Source organism: Pieris napi, chromosome 19 (assembly GCF_905475465.1).
Source record: "Pieris napi chromosome 19, ilPieNapi1.2, whole genome shotgun sequence".
NCBI classification, from domain to species: domain Eukaryota; kingdom Metazoa; phylum Arthropoda; class Insecta; order Lepidoptera; family Pieridae; genus Pieris; species Pieris napi.
This window is the reverse complement of record NC_062252.1, coordinates 8,106,076-8,121,116: the sequence shown is the minus strand read 5'-3', so window position 1 is coordinate 8,121,116 and position 15,041 is coordinate 8,106,076. Positions and strand designations below refer to the sequence as shown.

The window sequence follows — 15,041 nt, the reverse complement described above, 5'->3', positions numbered from 1 at the left end:
GTTTTTTATTTAATATCTATTTAGGCATAATAAAATATACCATTGTCTGATAAAGGACAAGTAACAGACTGATAAAGTAGAATTATAAAAATGCATAATTAATTAAATAAAAAAATATCTATATATTTATTAACAATAATAATTAATAAGCAAATTAATAAACTAAGCTTCGCTTAGTAAAATTATAGACGAATAGGCACATATTATATATATTATTATTTATATAATATATATTACATACATTATTAACAAGTCTAAAAAATATCACACTGATCATTAAATTCTTCACATGCTTTTCTAAGCCTGTCCAATAATTCAGCATTCGATTCTGAAAGTTTAATATTTTATGAAAGCAATTTATTTTTACTATTAGCAAAGTTTACAGTAGTTGCGTATAGCATATCAGTCACTGCAATTCTCAAATTCCTTATATACTACAATCAGTTTAACCAAATTTAAGAACTAATTAGTTGTTAACTTTTGTCCCAGCTTCATCTATATAACTTCAAATTTTTCATGGTAACAACCATCCAAAATTTTCCTTGTCTAGATGAGTCTAGATGAAAATAGTAATAAATAGAAGAAAAAATCTAGAATTATTTTTAATATTCTGTCAAGTTTTTCTTAATTTATAACTTTCATATCAGTTTTTCATTACTTGAAAAATTTACATATATAATATATTACCTTTGACTGGGTCATAAAGAGATCTCTTTGAAACTCCACATTGAACTTTGATTGGCCTTTGTTTTTTTGTACAACTTTCTACATCTGAAAAGAATAATTATAATATTAATTTATTTGTTTAGATTTACAACTATTAAACTACTAATAATATATATATATATATATTTTATAAAGGTCTAATTACCCAAATCTTTTCTTAAAATAAGCGCTATTCTAAATATTATGATTTTCAATTACTTAGCACAAAACAATCACCAACCTGCATGAACATTATCTAGTAATGTACAGACATCAACATAATCAGTCAATCTTGAACACAAAGAATTAACATATTGACTGGCTGCAGGCACAATTTTATCTGTATCTCCCGTTTTTAGTTCATAAGTTACATCATTATCAATTGTTGTTGAGCATTCTATTTGCAATACTTCGTATGCAGCTTTTGATGATTGAGTTGAATAGCTAACTAATAAATTGCTATGTATTGCATACTCTTCTATATAACATAGTGAACTAAATATGTTTGGATTTGTTTCTCTGAAAAAATAGATAATTAAGTTGATTGAGTAGACATATGTTCAGACATATCATGGAAAAAATATCATAAACATAAATTCAGAACAATTTTTTTTTTCTGTGAATATCATATTCTTAAGTTCAAATCATATTTGTTACTTTTTAATACTTCTCTTTAACCTTAATTTTAAATAACGATTCTTGCTAGCTTAAAGCAATCTTGGCTTTATGACATACCTGTGATTAATATGGTTTTTAATTAATAAGCATTACCTATCCAAACACATTCGACACATATCCATAATTAAGATGCATAGTTCTGGTTTACATTTATACACTTCTCGTAACAACCAGTTTTCAGTAACACAATGACTTAAGGATATGTTGTCTGTTGGGCAATCAATGCCTAGTAAGCATTTTGTATTGCACAACTCACAACCATGGCCTGCGTAAAAGATGAAACCTGAAAGGTTAGGAAAAGAATAGACACTACATATTAATTATTTCATTGAACCATTAATTCATTTTACACTGTATAAAGGTAAATTATATAAACATTCTCAAGGACAATTATTGTTATACATAAAAAATGTTATGTTTTTTAAATATCCTTATCTGTAGGAAATACCATTTTGTACTTACAATACGAATCTTCTGGAATTAAATCAATAACTTTTGTGATATTACTTTTTAGTGTGCTACTAGTAGAATTCCTTATAATTACTGTGATAAATCCCAAATTTCTCAGATTTGAAGCCAATGATTCACAATCTATTGATGGAGTTGCCAATTTTGATAAATGTTCATATTTATCGTTGGCTATTAATATTGCAACTTTTGATTGTGGTTTATAGTATGTTGTAATAGTTTTTGTGTTTTGAGCTGTTATAAGAAGTTCTTTGTATTCTTGCACTGAATAGCCTTTACGGTCTAAATACTTTAACAGCAGTTCACCAGCATTTTTTATTCCATCAAATGTTATTCTAAAAAACGTTTAATGTTAGAATTTCGTTAAATGACTGGTTATCAATATGTACTGAATAATAACAAGATTTCATAACTCTGTATGATATGTACATTTATGTAACTTCATAGACATATATTATTATATACCCCAATAATAAGTTCCAGAATAAGAAAGGTAAAGTAAAAATGACAAAATATTTATGAGAATATAAATATAATTTTCTTGCACACGAATACTGAAATATATAAAAAGTTATTATTACTTATACAAACTTACTTTAAATCCGCTAGTCTTGCAATAACCTCGCATTGATATGTGCTAAGATTTCTTATAGACTTGTAATCTTGGTAAGAAAGAGTTTGCAATAAAGACATTGTGATACTTTCTCACAATACTATGTTTTAATTTGCTAAAATCTATTTTTTTTGTTGTACAAAACTATCCTAAACAAAACCCTAACACGAAATCAAAACAAACATGACAATTGTCATTAGGGTATTATTGTTTTGAAAGAACAAGACCTGGCTGATGGACTAAAGTCCTTTGCCTTTCCCATTAGGGATAAATTATTAATATCATCATTAGAGTATGTGCGTTTTCCAATTACAGCACTAGAGCGCATTATGCGGCATAATGCTCAACGTTGAATGTTCCGACTACAGCAACGCTTCGCACAATTAAGCACTCTCAAAACTAATGCTCTCGCGTGCTTCTCGCAATAAATACCAACACAGTGACAGAAAATTGACCAGTGTTTTTCTTTAAGTTGGCATTTATCGAAATTTTCGTTAGTAAATATTATTTATTGTTGAAAAATTTGTTTCGTCGTAGATTCTGAAAATATTTAAAGTTATTTCAAACTGCTAAAAAAAATAAATATAAGTATGGATGAAGGTATAAATAGTAACTTTTTTTATATTCCACATTTAAAATATGAATACAATTTTATTTTAAAATTCGGATCTGTAAACAAATTTATTTAACAGGATTATACTCTTGTAAACAATGGTTTTGAAAAAGTATATAATTTTTTTAGAAATCATTTTAAAAAATTACTCAAAACGTAAATGATGTAAACTTCTTACATGAAACTATATATTTTACTGTTAATTTAGCTTGTTAAAACCTGTATTCTTTAAAGGTTTTCTCTTATTTCAGTAAAAAAATGTTAATGAAATAATTTGATTATTAAAATAAGCGTAAAAAGTTTTCAACTAATTATTATTGTTAACCATTTATTTAACGTTAACATTATTTATACATTAATGAGGTTGCTAACTCTATTCAGAACATTTTTTTTTCAACACTGACTTAGCGCACTCTGCTGATGCATTTGAAAACTAATTCACGTTCCAATTAAGCTTCAGCATTATGCGGCATTGTGCGGCACAGAGTCGCATTATGCTCTGTAATTGGAAAACGCACTATGTTCGCTGTTAGAATTAGTTAGTTTTAATAACATAAATTAATGGACTCGAAAGCAATCTCTTATTAGCATTACTATTACCTACTCATTTAACAAATCTATACAGACGATATAGAAATTTATGCTGCTTTGTCAGGATATCTAGGTCGATAACTTCATGACATTCTATTTACCCTCCAGAATCAGATCTCGGATAAAATTAAACTTTTAGTCGATATGTTTAAATTTTAGCTTAGCATTAACGCTGCTTGGTTACTATGCAGTATTTTAATGCAATCGTTTTATAATTAGTAGTACTTTATAAGAAGGTTGCTAAACAAGGATTTTAAATATGTCGCTTCCTTTGCTATTCGGAATTCAGCCTCCCCTGTTAAAGATGTAAAGAGTGCAATAATTTCAAATAAGATTTTAGTATGGAAGCTCACTGTCGTTTCCACGATACTTAAAAAATCTTTTGTAAAAAAATAAGATCTGCGTTTTAGCCTCTCAACAATAAAAAAGTTTTTGGCTAATTTAATTTCTTATTATTTATTGTGAATATCCATGCTGAGAAATATTATATAGTAATACCTAAATAGAAAATATTCTTCCGATGTCTGTACATTGCATTCCTGCATGTCGAAATCAAAAGATTGGTACATATTTGAAAAATGACTAAGTGTTTTTCTTCATATATTTCCAATATCGGCTCATGAGCTTTTCTTTTACAAGATTTTCATAAGTATTAATTTCAAAAAACATTATGTCAGTATATCTCTGCTTCGTTGTATTCGGTTTATAGAAAAGAGGTATTTTCAGACATATTTATTTATTTATTTACGCTTTATTACCTTATTCACAAACATACACATAACAAAACTTAGGACTTCAGTATTCGCTTGATTAAAATACTTTATAACTTCGTCCAATTAATAAAATGGTTAGACATGTGCACCGAATGGCGAACGATAGAAGCAAAGGTTCTTACTAATCTCTCAACCTGGTGGCAAGAGAAAACCCGATAGACGGAGGCTGCGTTGGAGTTGTCAAGGACCTCGAAACTATAAACGAAAGATACTTGAGAAGGCTAAGGGCCATGAGGGGCTATACAGCTATTGATGATGATGATGACCTTTATCACTATTATTAAAACGCCTTGATTAGAAAATAATTTATTGATTAAAATGGACAAAAGTATTCCGTCTAGATAAATAAATTCTCATGCGAATCTTTTTTCAAAATTATCCAAAACAAATTTGTTGTAATAAAAGCTTTGAATTTCGAAAAGATTTATATCTTTCACCTTTTTTGTGAAATCTAAGCAAAGTTTCTTAAACTCTGCCCGTTCATCATCAAATGTAGTGGATATATTCAAAGGCATTACAGATAGAGCTAACAGTGTGTTATCAGTTCCTCCCATGCAGAGTAACTCTTTACAAACAAAAGCCAATAATAAATGTCCATTGATCCTTAGCAAAGAAGACATTTTCAGTAATGTTTGCGTAATAACTGTTACTATGCTATTGTAAAAAATAGTAAAACAATTGTTATTGTTTTTCAGATCATTCATAAAGAGAACTAACTCCTTCGTTACATATTTAGATGCACGATTAATATCCGGGTCTTCATTTTCCTGAGTTATCACTTTTTTACTAATAATCAAAATCCTTAGATCCATAATCGTCATATAAATTTCTCTTTCAGGAGTGAGGTCAAGAACACAACTCAAAATCGTTTCGAATATCTGTATATTGTACTTACTAAATTTGTAGGCACTAAGTTCAGACCTTTCTTTCACATTGTCTATGATAATAAATGAGTTTTTATTAACAACATAAGGATTATTAGAAATTAAACTCCACTGTTTATAGGATTCTCGTAAAATAATTTCAAGCAATTGAAGTGATTTTGAACTGTCATCAAGTGTTTCACTGGCAACAATGTATCTTGCAGCTACATTCCAAAGACAGTCGTTACACGAACTTTCGACATCTGTAAAAGTTTTTTCGATTCCCTTTTCTATTAGCATTATTTTTATGTGGTCTTCAATTTCTTTCAAAACAAACTCCCGATTCATGCAATCCATGTGTTTTTCAATGTCATTTAATAGTTTAATTTTGATCGTCATATTTTTTGTTTTGTTTGGTAATTGTTTAACTGATATCCATGCGGATTCTAAATAATCACCTTTGAACCTTTTAGGCATTTCATATGACACTAAGAGGTCAAAAACTTCTTTTTGATCTTCGTCATAAAGAGTTAAATTCAACTCTCGTATTACATCGTATAGTTCATTTTGTGTATCTTCATTAGATTTAATAATTTTATCGAAAAGAGATTTGTAAATGATCATACGTAGAGATACGTTCTTCGTGTTTTTCCAAACGTTAAGAAGAAGATTCTTTAGGTTTTCCGCACTAAAAGCTGTAAATGCTAAGCGGATACCATGTTTCTGCACGGATAATGGAGCATCTAAAATGCTCTCGATGAATTCGTGACAAAGTGGCATTGTTAGATTAGCCAAATACCGGTTAAACATTGGTAAACAAAAATGTACGTAATCTCCCTTGATATAGGGAAGAATAGTCGATACGGGAACGGGCAATCTTGCATAGCAAGCGTAACGACATATTGCTTCTTGAATAGCTATAAGTTTTTTATCAATCGTGCTGTGATCAATCTTAGATTCTTTTGGAACATTTTCCAATAATAGTTTGAGCATGTTTTCTTCGTTTCCAATGCTAAAAATGGCATATACTGAGTTTTGTATAAGTTTACGATCGTCAAAATCGTTGCGTTCTAGCTGTTGTATGTTAGCTAGACAACTTTCGAAAAATTCTAGAAATAGACTGCCCAAATCTTGGGAATAATAAATCTTTAACTTCTTTAGGAACTTTCTTATACCAAAAGTCCTTTGTTCAAAACAAGATTTTATTTCAGGTCGCAATTCAACAATTGTTTTTATTTCTTCATCTTTTTTCAACAATCGCAACAGACAATCGTCTGTTAATGTCTCTAAACGATACTCTGGAGACTCTGGATCTTTTTCAGATTTCTTTTGCTTGTCTTCATCTTTTTTATCTTTCAAAAAATCGTCGTACCGAAAATGACAATATGTAGAATTCATAAAACAAAGAACTTCTTTTGGCAGATATTCTTTAGTTTTGTCGAAACATTGAAGAAGATTCTTTAAATAGAGCGCATATTTATTTCTGCTTCTCCGTGTTTCATCATGATCCCATTTAATAGAATATTTGAATTTTTTATAGTAATAATCATAAAAATATTCATAGACAGATTTCTGTTCGTCGGTATTTAGATCGTCTAAATTACATTTTAAACAGTTCATATCCATACTTTCATCAATATAGTCCATTAAAGTGGAATCCATTTCTATACCACGAATTATATTATGTATCGCAAAATAAAACTTGTATAAATAACAGAAGTTACAGCCTGGGGTAGCTGTTTCAATACTACATAGTATTTTATTGAATACATTCCAAGTAGGTTCATCGCATTGAAATATAAAACTTGTTTCTATTATGATACCCTCCAAAAAGTCTCTTTTGTGATTAACATTTTCATTATTATGTCTCTTATAATAATAGTTTATTAAAGTCTCTAAATCTTCTTTGGTTCTTATTGTATCTATTAAAACCATAATCATTTTATTCCTCATGCCAGTATCGGGTGTAATAAGAATATATTTCTTAATGTTTGGGAAAGCTTGAGTAAAGTTCACAAATTTATACCAAATATAATCATTATTTGTTCCCAATATCTCTTTGGCTTCTTCTATATGCTTCAGCGCCCACTGCTCCTTTTCTTCTTGTGTTAGGAAATCGTGGTATTCGTGATAGTAAAATCTATAATTCATTTCGAATGGTACATCACCATACCTCTTATGAAATATTTTCTTCAGGAATTTGTATGTCTCATCAGAAGGAATAAAATTAAAAAGGTCTCTATTATGTGCGTAGAAATTGTATTCCCAAAACCTTTTTAAAGTTGGCAAGAGGGTAGGGATATATATTTTTACGTCTACGGTTGTAGAGTGACGAAGTAATATATTTCTTTTAACTTTATTCACGTACAATAAGGGTAATCTTAGCACGCGATCTTTATGTTTTGTCATAATATATTTCGAGAGTCGGCATCCCATCGGGACAAATGCATGTTCTGGCATAACATGTTTTTCTAATAAATCCAAATATTTATTCTCATCCACGTGGTACATATAAGCAAGCTTATCTATAAAACGTTCTTTCTGGAAAATGTAATGTTCAGTAGTAAGATATCCTTCAGCGAGAGCAAAAGAATTTCCAATAAACAATGGTGGATACCCGTGTTTGCTTAAGTAATAGCAATCTTCTTTAATTAAGTTAAGTTTAAAGGCTTCCGATGTAAATAAGAAGAATTTCAACGCTAACGATTTCATCTTCATGTTTTTGCAATAATTTGAGAATACTTCATTTCTAGTTTCTTTCCTTAGGTGATACGCAAGTTTGTTCAGTAGTTTAGTTTTCATTTTAATAGACATCAGGGGAAACACTTCATTGTGAAGATAGTCTGGATTCATAAAGTGTGAATATTCGTCATTAAATATCCAATCACAATTAAGAGCTCGCGAAATCAATAAACTATCGCCGCATTTTAGTATTTCTATAATATACGCAATATTTCTATATTCTGATGCAACGTCAATTTTAAAAAGCTTGTCCACGTCGGAATTCTTTTCCGTCGACTTAATATCATCGAAACATATTTTTTTCTTCACAGTCTCAGCCACTTTGAAGTTGAGCTCCCGTTGCCGCTGCCCCAAAGAAGACGCAGTTAATTCAATCATTTTATACCTGAAAATAATTTTTAATAGTTAATTTTCGTTAGACAATCGCCATCGTAAAAAAATTGTAATTAATATTTTTTTTATAATTAACGGTTTTAATTAAGTAAAAATATTCGAACATAAAATATACAAGTATATTATTATATTACAAGTTATAAACTTTTAATATAATAATATACGTTGTAAGTTCAAGTGTTCAGAGTGAATAGTGGATGGTAAGATAAAATATTCAAAAGTTATCACATATGATAATTAAATTAGGAATAAGAAACTAAGTTCATGTTTCAGTATATCCTTAAAATATATGATGATAGATTTAATTTACTTTTCTTTAATTAAATCTACACACGTGACTTTACACTTAGATGTCCTACCTGGCGGACACAGACGGCTGTTCACCTACTTGCTTATTTTAATCACACAATTTAACATAGGTATACAGGATGGCCAAAAAGTCGTGGATCAAACGCAAATAAGGGATAGATGAGGTCATCAGCGGCAAAAAATTGTTCTACGGTAGGAATCTAAGGTCAACCCCTGCAGAGTTATGATTTATTTTGGTTTTTATATGAAAATTGACTATTTTTTACTAATTATTCTTAAAATTCGAAAATGTCTACAGCCTGTATCTTTCTCATAATATCCACTAGATTGGTACTGATGAGTTCTTGCGTTAGACATACTATTTATAGTTGTTTATTGAGTGTATTCAAGATAATATTAAGTGATACGATATAACATTTTTTCAAATCATAAATTTTTCTTTACTTTGGACCCCACTGTGAAAAAAAATTACTCCACCGAAAAGTGACCCTGTATTACAAGTTTTGGCGCATTTAATAGGGATTCTGAAAAGGTATTACACGTGGCGATGAGTCACTCTAATATCTTTCTAGGAAGAATTACAAACAACGATTGTGAAATAATAATTGTATTAAAACAATTATTTCTCAATGGTTGTTTGTAGGAAACAAAATATTTTACAATAAAATATGCTCAAAATTCCTGACTCTGACCATAATACTTAATCTGCACCGTCTAATCAAATTCCTACGTAACCCTCCAGCCATCTGTCCAATTTTTTGAATCTAGTCCGATTCACACAGTACTGGTCACAGGTAGGTAAATAATCTATCATAAGTCCGAATCGTTGTTGTTTTTTCGTCCCAGAAAGATATTAGAGCGACTCATGGCCATGTGTAATACCTCTTCAGAATCCATATTAAATGCGCAAAATCTTGTAATACAGGGTCACTTTTCGGTAGAGTAATTTTTTTTCACACTGGGGTCCGAAATAAACAAAAAGTTATGATTTGAAAAAATTTTATATCGTATAACTTAATATTATCTTCAATAGAAAGAATAAACAACTATAAATAGTATGTCTAACGCAAAAACTCATCAGTACCAATCTAGTGGATATTATGAAAAAGATACAGGGTGTAGATTTTTTCGAATTTTAATAAGAATTAGTAAAAAAAGTCAATTTTCATATAAAAACCAAAATAAATCATAACTCTGCAGGGGTTGACCTTAGAGACCTCCCGTAGAACAATTTTTTGCCGCTGATGACCTCATCTATCCCCTATTTGCGTTTGATCCACGACTTTTTGGCCACCCTGTATATGTTAAACTTCATGTAGAAAATGAAACTATGTACTTGAACAAGGATTTAAGTTTGTTTTCATTTAAAAATGAAATGTAAATTAAAAAAAAATACTAATTTCCAATTGACCCATTTACAATACATTTTAATATGCGAGTAAGACAAGAATACAAAAAAAATACTTTTAATAGTTTGTATAATACGTTACGCGTGTTTGTTAAAATAAAGAAAAAGCATTTCTAATTTGAAACTAAGATAAATAATTCCTGACTTTTAGCACTTTAAACATTATCAAAAGTATAATACAATTTTTACATACCAACTAAATATGCTAGGGAAAATACCTATTAATAGTCAAAAACCGTTCTTCCGATATAAAGGCGCGCCGATTCATTTATAAAATCGTAACCTTGGCTTGCAAAATTCGCATCCAGGCATGAACGATGACATCGTTATCGGGAGGAGGAAAAATATATAATATTAGGTAGATACCTATAAGATTTGTATTACGCAATATTTCATATTATCTCACTTCGGGTTTTCAAACCTTTAATTTTATTATTGGTATAATTACATAGGTAAGTATATAACTAATAATGTAAATAAAATTTAGCATTATATGCACGTTTATGTAAGTTTCATTAATAGGTACAGCAAATACCTACTAATAAATCACATTTTCAATGGAATTATATTATTAAAAAAATAGTTTTTTAATTAAGCCCCATGCTTAACTTTATGATATTGAAAAATAAAAAAAAACATAAATATATGCCTAAGGTATAAAAATATTTGTGATTTCTTCAACGCAAAATGTTTGTCCTTGTGTAACAACCCAACATTTGTATTAACCAACTAATTTATATTATCTTAAAAATAAAATAGAACTTATGAACTCTACTTACACTTAAGATTTTCACAAGACTCCTGAGATAAATTTGAAGTTTTAACTTTTATAGTACTACTGCACAAGACAAGTGCTCTTCAACAATCTACATTCTACAGTAACTGTACAGTAATTAAAAATGACATTAATAAACTACACTTGCATCTAATATAAGGCATAGAGTATTCCAGTTTCCACATCCCACACATTCCTAACTCAGAGCAAAATTAATAAGATTATTGTAGAGGTTTTACTTTACACAAATAATCAATATAATATTATGATTTAAGAAAATTTCTTTGAAACAATATTAAAACTACTCAAAGCACATATAGACCAGTGCCGATAATTTTTGAAACCAAAAAAAATTACAGTAGGATGAAACCCATTAGAAAAGCAGGGGAATATGATCAAAATTAAAGGAAAAATAAATTACGGTCGATCTGAGGTCGGGAAGGGGTAGGGGGGGGATTTTTAAGGGTAAAAAACGGTTTATCTCGATTTCCGGCAAAACTAAGAGTCCTATCGAAGAAAGTTAAATGGCAAAGTTGTAGGCGATAAAAAGATCTACAACTTTTGTATTTGCAGATTTTTCACATTACCTCAAAATTTAGGTGATAAATTCAAAAAACCAACTTTTTGGTTTTTTATTTCTATCTTTTACAAAAATTTATTTTTTTAAACGAAATTTGGTGAAAACTTACCTTATTATGTCCCAAATATACTGTAATTTATTTGATTAAAAATATTTATTTTTTCACCTTATTTTGAATTAATATCGAAAAAACACCCTAATTTTCAATCGAAAATTCTGACGTCAAAATTTCAGCTTTTTTCAAAAAGTTGATGTGCTTTCAGTGCATTGAAATCTCTACTTTCCTATGGTAAAAATATATATATATATATTACCATAGTATATCTTCTCAGAAAATGCAAAAAATCGTATGCAGTAACGCCCAGACCCGTCATCCCCTTCCCTACTTCTCTATGAAATACGAAAATTTTAGCCCATCTAAAGGCTAAAAATTTTTTTAGGTCACTCAGGTATATATAAGTTATCGTAATAGTAATAAATAGGCATCTAATTATAATTTAAAGAAGATTCATAGAGAAGTAGGGAAGGGGATGACGGGTCTGGGCGTTACTGCATACGATTTTTTGCATTTTCTGAGAAGATTTACTACGGTAATATATACATATATTTTTACCATAGGAAAGTAGAGATTTAAATGCACTGAAAGCACATCAACTTTTTGAAAAAAGCTGAAATTTTGACGTCAGAATTTTCGTTTGAAAATTAGGGTGTTTTTTCGATATTAATTCAAAATAAGGTGAAAAAATAAATATTTTTAATCAAATAAATTACAGTATATTTGGGACATAATAAGGTAAGTTTTCACCAAATTTCGTTTAAAAAAATAAATTTTTGTAAAAGATAGAAATAAAAAACCAAAAAGTTGGTTTTTTGAATTTATCACCTAAATTTTGAGGTAATGTGAAAAATCTGCAAATACAAAAGTTGTAGATCTTTTTATCGCCTACAACTTTGCCATTTAACTTTCTTCGATAGGACTTTTAGTTTTGCCGGAAATCGAGATAAACCGTTTTTACCCTTAAAACTCCCCCCCCTACCCCTTCCCGACCTCAGATCGACCGTAATTTATTTTTCCTTTCATTTTGATCATATTCCCCTCCACTTCTAATGGGTTTCATCCTACTGTAATTTTTTTCACTTTTTATTTATTTTAAAGGCTATCTGCACTGGTCTAATAAAGATCATAGGATATATTATAGTTATGTTTTTTAAATATCCTTATCTGTAGGAAATAACATTTGGTACTTACAGTATGAATCTTTTGGAAGTAAATCAATAACCTTCTATATAACTGTGATAAATCCCAAATTTCTCAGATTTAAAACTAATTATTTACAATCTATTGATGGAGTTGGCAATTTTGATAAATGCTGATATTTAATGTTGGCAATTAATATTGCAACCGTTGATTGAGGTTCATAGCATGTTGTAATAGTTTTTGTGTTTTGAGCTGTTATAAGATGTTCTTTGTTTTCTTTCCTTTTCTTGATTCTGGCACTGAATAAAAACAAAGTCTTCTATACGTACCTACGGCTCGCTTATCTGCTACTTTTAACGGTCCAGTGAATAGGCTATCTCACTCTTATAACTTAATTACAAACTTTGTTTTGCAGGCTCTGAATGTGATTTAAGTTTTCATTTAGTTTTGTTTATTACCTACTATTATTGTTAATTTTATCTTTTTAGTTTTAGTTATTATTCGTATTATTTTTTTGTTTTGTTTTATAAATTTTTTATTTTGTGGTTGTTTGTTTAATTTTTTCCTTTGATAGATTTATTATCTTCTAATGTACTTAATTGATGTGTATGTGTTTTAAATTTATGATGTCATATTTTCTTGTATTTTTAGGCATACACATTGTTTTAGAATGTATAAATAAATCAATTTACGGTCTAAATTCTTTAACAGCAGTTGACCAGCATTTTTGTTTCCATCAAATGTTATTTAAAAAAATATATTTCATGTTGGTGTTTTGTTAAATGACTGGTTATAAATACTGAATAATAATTAATAACAAGTAACATTTTATAACTTTGTATGATTTGTACATTTGTATCTTCATAGACATAATATATAAACCCAGAAAATAAGTTCCAAAGAAAAGTTCCAGGATAAGAAAGGTGAAGGTAAAGTAAAAATTACAAAATATTTATGAGAACTCCACAGACGAACACTGAATAATATAAAAAGTTATTAGTAGTTATACAAACTTACTTTAAAATTTAAATCTGCTAGTATTGCAATAACCTCTCATTCATATGTGCTAAGATTTCTTATAGGTAGACTTGTAATCTTGGTAAGAAAGAGTTTGCAATAAAGACATTGTGATACTCTCTCACATATTATACCTACTATGTTTCAATTTAATAAAATATATTTTTTGTTGTTGTACAAAACTATCCTAAACAAAACCCTAACACGAAATCAAAACAAACATGTCAATTGTCATTTGTCATTAGGTATGAGAGTTTTAAATTATGGTCGCTGTTATATTATAAGTTATTTTTAATAAAATATCAATCTAAATCATTTATTCATATAGGTAACACAATGTTCACTTATGAACTTCAAAAAAGAAATATACATTAAATTCTTCTAATTTTACATTTACTGCCAGTTCTCAAATCAAGGACGTATAAAGGAAGAGAAGAACTGGCAACAAACTCTCGGTCACTCTTTTTAATCGCCAAGGATTTTGTTTTTATACAATGTAAGGAGCTGCAATCATTACACCATGTTCCACATGACATCTTAAGTACCTAATAAATAATAATAAAATAAATTAAAAACAAATACTTGTTGTAAAGTTTTAACGAGTCGACAAAAGACAAAAGAGAGACACAACCCGACGCATGGATGCCGCCACAAGCAATGACATTTAAGCGAACAGGATGATCGTTGATATAAGAAAATAATAATATAACAAATTATACTAAAATAATTAGATACCACATGGATCACGGTTTGTTCCCACTTTACATTAAAACAGTCGTGGATGTTGACGATCGCCCCAGAGTTTGGAAATGCAGCCGAGAGATTCAGTCGCTTTACCTCTTTATACTGGAGCAATTCATTTCCAAGCACTAGGATCGTTTATATATTCATTTATATTATAATAGGCCTTAGCAAGCAGTTTTACTTTAATACTACAGCCGGATACGGGTATTTTAGGTATAAAATCCTGTAAATATTATTTCGATGTCTGTACATTGCATTCCTGCTTGCTTCTGTCGATTTCAAAAGATTGGTATTTGAGAAATGACTAAGTGTCTTTATTTCTAACACAAATTTTCTTCATAGTATATTTCCAATATCGGCTCATCAGCGTTTTCTTTTACAAGATTTTCATAAGTATTAATTTCAAAAAACATTATGTTACTTAAACCTCTGCTTCGTTTTATTCTGTTTATAGAAAAGAGGTATTTTCACACATGTACCTGCGCAGTAATAAATAATACTATAATATCTAGAAACAAAACTTAGGTTTCAGTATTCGCAAGGCAAAGGGCCATAAGGCTATACAGCTATT

General features: G+C 29.2%; 2 protein-coding genes across 6 annotated transcripts; both read right to left on the bottom strand.

The window, feature by feature from the left end:
* Positions 1-110: 110 nt before the first annotated feature.
* On the bottom strand, positions 111-2,738 carry LOC125059055. The gene is made up of 6 exons (XM_047663246.1): positions 2,447-2,738; positions 1,846-2,186; positions 1,477-1,666; positions 947-1,224; positions 688-771; positions 111-328 (listed from the first exon to the last, which is right to left on the bottom strand). The coding sequence occupies exons 1-6, from the start codon at positions 2,542-2,544 to the stop codon at positions 255-257; spliced, it is 1,065 nt and encodes a 354-aa protein (XP_047519202.1). The 5' UTR covers positions 2,545-2,738; the 3' UTR covers positions 111-254.
* Positions 2,739-4,734: 1,996 nt separating this feature from the next.
* LOC125059053 lies at positions 4,735-13,940 on the bottom strand. 5 transcript variants are annotated; one of them, XM_047663244.1, is made up of 2 exons: positions 13,727-13,940; positions 4,735-8,431 (listed from the first exon to the last, which is right to left on the bottom strand). In XM_047663244.1, the coding sequence occupies exon 2, from the start codon at positions 8,422-8,424 to the stop codon at positions 4,795-4,797; it is 3,630 nt and encodes a 1,209-aa protein (XP_047519200.1). In that variant the 5' UTR covers positions 8,425-8,431; positions 13,727-13,940; the 3' UTR covers positions 4,735-4,794. The 5 variants fall into 5 exon arrangements, with proteins under 5 accessions (XP_047519200.1, XP_047519198.1, XP_047519199.1 ...); XM_047663242.1 differs by having other exon boundaries at positions 13,734-13,940; XM_047663243.1 differs by lacking the exon at positions 13,727-13,940 and adding an exon at positions 13,039-13,198.
* Positions 13,941-15,041: the final 1,101 nt, after the last annotated feature.

Bases quoted from the DNA above. Each gene is read 5' to 3' on its own strand.
- LOC125059055 (XM_047663246.1), bottom strand. From the start codon at position 2,544: ATGTCTTTATTGCAAACTCTTTCTTACCAAGATTACAAGTCTATAAGA. The intron at 2,187-2,446 runs GTAAGTTTGTAT...AACGTTTTTTAG, and splicing joins GCAAGACTAGCGGATTTAAA to AATAACATTTGATGGAATAA. The intron at 1,667-1,845 runs GTAAGTACAAAA...CTAACCTTTCAG, and splicing joins AATTCCAGAAGATTCGTATT to GTTTCATCTTTTACGCAGGC.
- LOC125059053 (XM_047663244.1), bottom strand. From the start codon at position 8,424: ATGATTGAATTAACTGCGTCTTCTTTGGGGCAGCGGCAACGGGAGCTC.